This window comes from Nicotiana tomentosiformis, chromosome 1, assembly GCF_000390325.3.
Source record: "Nicotiana tomentosiformis chromosome 1, ASM39032v3, whole genome shotgun sequence".
NCBI lineage: Eukaryota > Viridiplantae > Streptophyta > Magnoliopsida > Solanales > Solanaceae > Nicotiana > Nicotiana tomentosiformis.
In genome coordinates this window covers 59,548,715-59,556,321 of record NC_090812.1, presented here as the reverse complement: position 1 = coordinate 59,556,321, position 7,607 = coordinate 59,548,715, and the positions used below count along the sequence as shown (strand labels likewise).

The window sequence follows — 7,607 nt, the reverse complement described above, 5'->3', positions numbered from 1 at the left end:
AGCTTATAGGCTTAGTAGTCGAGTGAGTGATTGCTCGAACTCGAAATAAGATTATCCCTTAGGCTTAGTAGTCGCGTGAGTGATTACTCGAACTCGAAATAAGATTAGCCCTTAGGCTTAGTAGTCGAGTGAGTGATTGCTCAAACTCGAAGTAATGTTAGCCCTTAGGCTTAGTAGTCGAGTGAATGATTGCACAAACTCGAAGTAATGTAGACTATAGGCTTAGTAGTCGAGTGAGTGATTGCTCGAAGTCGAAATAAGATTATCCCTTAGGCTTTGTAGTCGAGTCATAGATTGTTCGAACTCAAAGTAATGTTAGCCCTTATGCATAGTAGTCGAGTGAGTGATTGCTCGAACTCGAAGTGATGTAGCTCGTTGGCTTTTAATAGTCGAGTGAGTGATTGTTCGAACTCGAAATAAGATTAGCCATTAGGCTTAGTAGTCAAGTGAGTGATTGCTCGAACTCGAAATAATATTAGCCCTTAGGCTTAGTAGTCGAGTGAGTGATTGCTCGTACTCGAATAAATGTAGCCCGTAGGCTTTTAATAGTCGAGTGAGTGATTGCTCAAACTTGAAGTAATGTAGCACGTAGGCTTAGTAGTCGAGTGAGTGATTGCTTGAACTCGAAGTAAGATTAGCCCTTAGGCTTGGTAGTCGAGTGAGTGATTGCTCGAACTCGAAGTAATGTAGCCCGTAGGCTTAGTAGTCGAGTGAATGATTGCTCGAACTTGAAGTAATGTAGACCGTACGCTTAGTAGTCGAGTGAGTGATTGTTCGAACTCGAAGTAATGTTATCCCTTATGCATAGTAGTCGAGTGAGTGATGTAGCTCATTGGCTTTTAATAGTCCAGTGAGTGATTGTTCGAACTCGAAATAAGATTAGCCATTAGGCTAAGTCTGCATAATAGATCTCGAAATAGAGGAATTTCAAACTCGCCAAATGCCAATCTTGTAGGAAAATCCTCGAGGAAATCCATGCTCGTGGTTTCAATCTTACTGAAGAGATAAAAAAGGCTAAGGAGCATGAAGCCGATGCTAGAGACCTGGCTTCCGATGATGATGATGATGATGATGATGATGAGAACGAGAGCAGGTCTGAGAGCGGAGAGGAGCTCGATGGAGAAGAAACTGCTCCCGGAGATAATCTGGGACCTTAGGTTTTTTTTTTTTTTTGATCTTTTTGTGTAGGGTCCTGATCAGACTTTGTAAATACTCATATATATGAAGATCGTTTCCTTTCCTTACTTGTCTTTGTTTTATTTTTCTGCCTTGTGAAACTTTTGTTTCATTCATGCCTTATGGAAGTTTTCATAAGTTCGAGGCTTTAGGCAATTTATCGAATTAGGGCCTTGTAGTCTTTATCACCGAGTGTGTATTTGCTTGAACTTGAAGTAATGTAGCCCATAGGCTTTATATGGTCGAGCGAGTGTTTTCTTGATCTCGAAGTAATCTAGCCCGTAGGCTTTTAATAGTCGAGTGAGTGATAGCTCGAACTCAAAATATGATTAGCCCTTAGGCTTAGTAGTCTAGTGAATGATTGCTCGAACTTGAAGTGATGTAGCCCGTAGGATTTTAATAGTCGACTGAGTGATTGCTCGAACTCGAAATAAGATTAGCCCTTAGGGTTAGTAGTTGATTGAGTGATTGCTCGAACTCGAAATAAGATTAGCCCTTAGGCTTAGTAGTCGAGTGAGTGATTGCTTGAACTCGAAGTAATGTTATCCCTTAGGCTTAGTAGTCGAGTAAGTGATTGCTCGAACTCAAAGTAATGCAGCCCGTAGGCTTAGTAGTCGAGTGAGTGATTGCTCGAACTCGAAATAAGATTAGCCCTTAGGCTTTGTAGTCGAGTGAGTGATTGCTCGAACTCGAAGTAATGTTAGCACTTAGGATTAGTAGTCGAGTGAGTGATTGCTCGAACTCGAAATGATGTAGCCTGTAGGCTTTTAATAGTCGAGTGAGTGATTGCTCGAACCCGAAATAAGATTAACCCTTAGGCTTAGTCTGCATAATAGATCTAGAAAAAGAGGAATTTCGAACTCCCCAAATGCCAATCTAGGAGGGAAACCCTCGAGGAAATCCATGCTCGATTTTTTGATCTTACTGAAGAGATAAAAAAGGTAAAGGAGCTTGAAGCCGATGCTAGAGCCCTGGTTTCCGATGATGATGATGATGAGAACGAGAGCAGGTCTGAGAGCGGAGAGGAGCTCGATGGAGAATAAACTACTCCCGGAGATAATCTGGGACCTTAGGTTTTTTTTTATTTTTGATCGTTTTTTGAAGGATCCTGATCGGACTTCTTAAATACTCATATATAGGAAGATCTTTTCCTTTCCTGACTTGTCATTATTTCATTTTTCTGCCTTGTGAAAATTTTGTTTCATTCATGCCATATTAAAATTTTCATAAGTTCGAGGCTTTAGGCAATTTGATCGAATTCGGGCCTTGTTGTCTTTATATACGAGTGAGTATTTGCTCGAACTTTAAGTAATGTAGCCCGTAGGCTTTATAAGGTTGAGCGAGTGTTTTCTTGATCTCAAAGTAATGTAGCCCGTAGGCTTTTAATAGTCGAGTGAGTGATTGCTCGAACTCGAAATAAGATTAGCATTTAGGCTTAGTAGTCTAGTGAGTGATTGCTCGAACTCGAAGTGATGTAGCCCGTAGGCTTTTAATAGTCGAGTTAGTGATTGCTCGAACTCCAAATAAGATTAGCCCTTAGGCTTAGTAGTCGAGTGAATGATTGCTCGAACTCGAAATAAGATTAGCCCTTAGGCTTAGTAGTCGAGTGAGTGATTGCTCGAACTCGAAGTAATGTTATCCCTTAGGCTTAGTAGTCGAGTGAATGATTGCTCAAACTCGAAGTAATGTAACCTATAGGCTTAGTAGTCGAGTGAGTGATTGCTCGAACTCGAAATAAGATTAGACCTTAGGCTTTGTAGTCGAGTGAATGATTGCTCGAACTCGAAGTAATGTTATCCCTTAGGCTTAGTAGTCGAGTGAGTGATTGCTCGAACTCAAAGTGATGTAGCTCGTTGGCTTTTAATAGTCAAGTGAGTGATTGTTCGAACTCGAAATAAGATTAGCCCTTTGGCTTAGTAGTCGAGTTAGTGATTGCTCGAACTCGAAATAAGATTAGACCTTAGGCTTAGTAATCGAGTGATTGATTGCTCGAACTTGAAGTAATATAGCCCGTAGGCTTTTAATAGTCGAGTGAGTGATTGCTCAAACTTGAAGTAATGTAGCCCGTAGGCTTAGTAGTCGAGTGAGTGATTTCTCGAACTCGAAGTAAGATTAGCCCTTAGGCTTGGTAGTCGAGTGAGTGATTGCTCGAACTCGAAGTAATGTAGCCCGTAGGCTTTGTAGTCGAGTGAGTAATTGCTCGAACTTGAAATAAGATTGGCCCTTAGGCTTAGTAGTCGAGTGAGTGTTTGCTCGAACTCGATGTAATGTAGCCCGTAGGATTTTAATAGTCGAGTGAGTGATTGCTCGAACTCGTAATAAGATTAGCCTTTAGGCTTAGTAGTCAAGTGAGTGATTGCTCGAACTCGAAGTAATGTAGCCCGTAGGCTTATAATAGTCGAGTGAGTGATTGCTCGAACCCGAAGTAAGATTAGCCCTTAGGCTTAGTCTGCATAATAGATCTCGAAATAGAGGAATTTTGAACTCGCCAAATGCCAATCTCGGAGGGAAACCCTCGAGGAAATCCTTGTTCGAGGTTTCGATCTTACTGAAGAGATAAAAAAAGGCTAAGGAGCGAGAAGCCAATGCTAGAGCCCTGGCTTCCGATGATGATAATGTTGATGATGATGATGAGAACGAGAGCAAGTCTGAGAGCGGAGAGGAGCTCGGTGGAGAAGAAACTGCTCCCGGAGATAATCTGGGTCCTTAGGTTTTTTTTTTTTATTTTTGATCTTTTTGTGTAGGGTCCTGATCGGACTTTGTAAATACTCATATATATGAAGATCTTTTCCTTTCCCGACTTGTCTTTGTTTCATTTTTCTGCCTTGTAAAAATTTTGTTTCATTCATGCCTTATGAAACTTTTCATAAGTTCGAGGCTTTATGCAATTTGATCGAATTCGGGCCTTGTAGTCTTTATAACCGAGTGAGTATTTGCTCGAACTTGAAGTAGTGTACCCCGGAGGCTTTATAAGGTCGAGGGAGTGTTTGCTTGATCTCGAAGTAATGTAGCCCGTAGGCTTTTAATAGTCGAGTGAGTGATTACTCGAACTCGAAATAAGATTAGCCCTTAGGCTTAGTAGTCTAGTGAGTAATTGCTAGAACTCGAAGTGATGTAGCCCATAGGCTTTTAATAGTCGAGGAGTGATTGCTCGAACTCGAAATAAGATTAGCCCTTAGGTTAGTAGTCGAGTGAGTGATTGCTCAAACTCGAAATAAGATTAGCCCTTAGGCTAAGTAGTCGAGTGAGAGATTGCTCGAACTCGAAGTAATGTTAGCCCTTAAGCTTAGAAGTCGAGTGAGTGATTGCTCAAACTCGAAGTAATGTAGCCTGTAGGCTTAGTAGTCGAGTGAGTGATTGCTCGAACTCGAAATAAGATTAGCCTTTAGGCTTTGTAGTCGAGTGAGTGATTGCTCAAACTCGAAGTAATGTTAGCCCTTAGTCTTAGTAGTCGAGTGAGTGATTGCTTGAACTCGAAGTGATGTAGCTCGTAGGCTTTTCATAGTCGAGTGAGTGATTGCTCGAACTCGAAATATGATTATCCCTTAGGCTTAGTAGTCGAGTGAGTGATTGCTCGAACTCATAGTAATGTAGCCCGTAGGTGTTTAACAGTCGAGTGAGTGATTGCTCGAACTCGAAGTTAGATTAGCCCTAAGGCTTGGTAGTCGAGTGAGTGATTGCTCGAACTCGAAGTAATGTAGGCCGTGGAATTAGAAGTCTAGTGAGTAATTGCTCGAACTCAAAATTAGATAAGCCCTTAGGCTTAGTAGTCGAGTGAGTGATTGCTCGAACTCGAAGTAATGTAGCCCGATGGATTTTAATAGCCGAGTGAGTGATTGCTCGAACTCGAAATAAGATTAGCCTTTAGGCTTAGTAGTCGAGTGAGTGATTGCTTGAATTCAAAGTAATATAGCCCGTAGGCTTTTAATAGTCGAGTGAGTGATTGATCGAACCCGAAATAAGATTAGCCCTTAGGCTTAGTCTGCATAATAGATCTCGAAATAGAGGAATTTCGAACTCGCTAAATGCCAATCTTGGAGGGAAACCCTCGAGGAAATCCATTCTCGAGGTTTCGATCTTACTGAAGAGATAAAAAAGGCTAAGGAGCTTGAAGCCGATGCTAGAGCCCTGGCTTCCGATGATGATGATGATGATGATGATGAGAATGAGAGCAGGTCTGAGAGCGGAGTGGAGCTCGATGGAGAAGAAACTACTCCCGGAGATAATCTGGGACCTTAGGTTTTTTTTATTTTTGATCTTTTTTGTAGGGTCCTGATCGGATTTGTAAAAACTCATATATATGAAGATCGTTTCCTTTCCCGACTTGTCTTTGTTTCAATTTTCTGCCTTTTGAAAATTTTGTTTCATTCATGCCTAATAAAAGTTTTCATAAGTTCGAGGCTTTAGGCAATTTGATCGAATTCGGGCCTTGTTGTCTTTATAACCGAGTGAGTATTTGCTCGAACTTAAAGTAATGTAGTCCGTAGGCTTTATAAGGTCGAGCGAGTATTTGCTTAATCTCGAAGTAATGTAGCCCGTAGGCTTTTAATAGTCGAGTGAGTGATTGCTCGAACTCGAAATAAGATTAGCCGTTAGGCTTAGTAGTCTAGTGAGTGATTGCTCGAACTCGAAGTGATGTAGCCCGTAGGCTTTTAATAGTCGAGTGAGTGATTGCTCGAACTCCAAATAAGATTAGCCCTTAGGCTTAGTATTCGAGTGAGTGATTGCTCGAACTCGAAATAAGATTAGCCCTTAGGCTTAGTAGTCGACTGAGTGATTTCTCGAACTCGAAGTAATTTTAGCCCTTAGGCTTAGTAGTCGAGTGAATGATTGCTCAAACTCGAAGTACTGTAGCCTATAGGCTTAGTAGTCGAGTGAGTGATTGCTCGAACTCGAAATAAGATTAGCCCTTAGGCTTTAAAGTCGAGTGAGTGATTGTTGGAACTCGAAGTAATGTTAGCCCTTAGGATTAGTAGTCGAGTGAGTGATTTCTCAAACTCGAAATAAGATTAGCCCTTAGGCTTAGTAGTCGAGTGAGTGATTGCTCGATCTCAAAGTAATGTAGCCTGTAGGCTTTTAATAGTCGAGTCAGTGATTGCTCGAACTCGAAGTAATGTAGCTCGTAGGCTTAGTAGTCGAGTGAGTGATTGCTCGAACTCGAAGTAATGTAGCCCGTAGGCTTTTAATAGTCGAGTGAGTGATTACTCTAACTTGAAGTAATGTATCCCGTAGGCTTTGTAGTCGAGTGAGCGATTGCTCGAACTCGAAGTAATGTAGCCCGTAGGCTTTTAATAGTCGAGTGAGTGCTTGCTCGAACTTGAAGTAATGTAGCCCGTAAGCTTAGTTGTCGAGTTAATGATTGCTCGAACTCGAAGTAAGATTAGCCCTTAGGCTTGGTAGTCGAGTGAGTGATTGCTCGAACTCAAAGTAATGTAGCCCGTAGGCTTAGTTGTCAAGTGAGTAATAGCTTGAACTCGAAACAGGATTAGCCCTTAGGCTTAGTAGTCGAGTGAGTGATTGCTCGAATTCGAAGTAATGTAGCCCATAGAATTTTAATAGTCGAGTGAGTGATTGCTCGAACTCGAAGTAAGATTAGCCTTTAGGCTTAGTAGTCAAGTGAGTGATTGCTCGAACTCGAAGTAATGTAGCCCGTAGGCTTATAATAGTCGAGTGAGTGATTGCTCGAACCCGAAATAAGATTAGCCCTTAGGCTTAGTCTGCATAATAGATCTCGAAATAGAGGAATTTCAAACTCGCCAAATGCCAATCTCGGAGGGAAATCCTTGAGGAAATCCATGTTCAAGGTTTCGATCTTACTGAAGAGATAAAAAATGCTAAGGAGCTTGAAGCCGATGCTAGAGCCCTGGCTTCCGATGATGATGATGATGATGATGATGATGATGATGAGAACGAGAGCAGGTCTGAGAGCGGAGAGGAGCTCGATAGAGAAGAAACTGCTCCCGGAGATAATCTGGGACCTTAGTTTTTTTTTATTTTTGATCTTTTTGTGTAGGGTCCTGATCGGACTCTGTAAATACTCATATATATGAAGATCTTTTCCTTTCTTGACTTGTCTTTGTTTCATTTTTTTGCCTTGTGAAAATTTTGTTTCATTTATGCCTTATGGAAGTTTTCATAAGTTTGAGGCTTTAGGCAATTCGATCGAATTCGGGCCTTGTAGTCTTTATAACCGAGTGAGTATTTGCTCGAACTTGAAGTAATATAGCCCATAGGCTTTATAAGGTCGAGCGAGTGTTTGCTTGATCTCGAAGTAATGTAGCATGTAGGTTTTTAATAGTCGAGTGAGTGATTGCTCGAACTCAAAATAAGATTAGCCCTTAGGCTTAGTAATCTAGTGAATGATTGCTCGAACTTGAAGTGATGTAGCCTGTAGGCTTTTAATAGTCGAGTGAGTGATTGCTCGAACTCGA

The 7,607-nt window shown here is 41.3% G+C and overlaps 1 protein-coding gene across 1 annotated transcript; it reads left to right on the top strand.

Moving 5' to 3' along the window:
- Positions 1-788: 788 nt before the first annotated feature.
- On the top strand, positions 789-7,159 carry LOC138906624 (histone H2A.Z-specific chaperone CHZ1-like). Its single transcript, XM_070195874.1, has 5 exons — positions 789-850; positions 956-1,093; positions 2,057-2,185; positions 5,217-5,351; positions 6,952-7,159. Exons 1-5 carry the CDS (start codon positions 789-791, stop codon positions 7,157-7,159), a joined length of 672 nt encoding a protein of 223 aa, XP_070051975.1.
- The last annotated feature ends 448 nt before the right edge of the window (positions 7,160-7,607 follow it).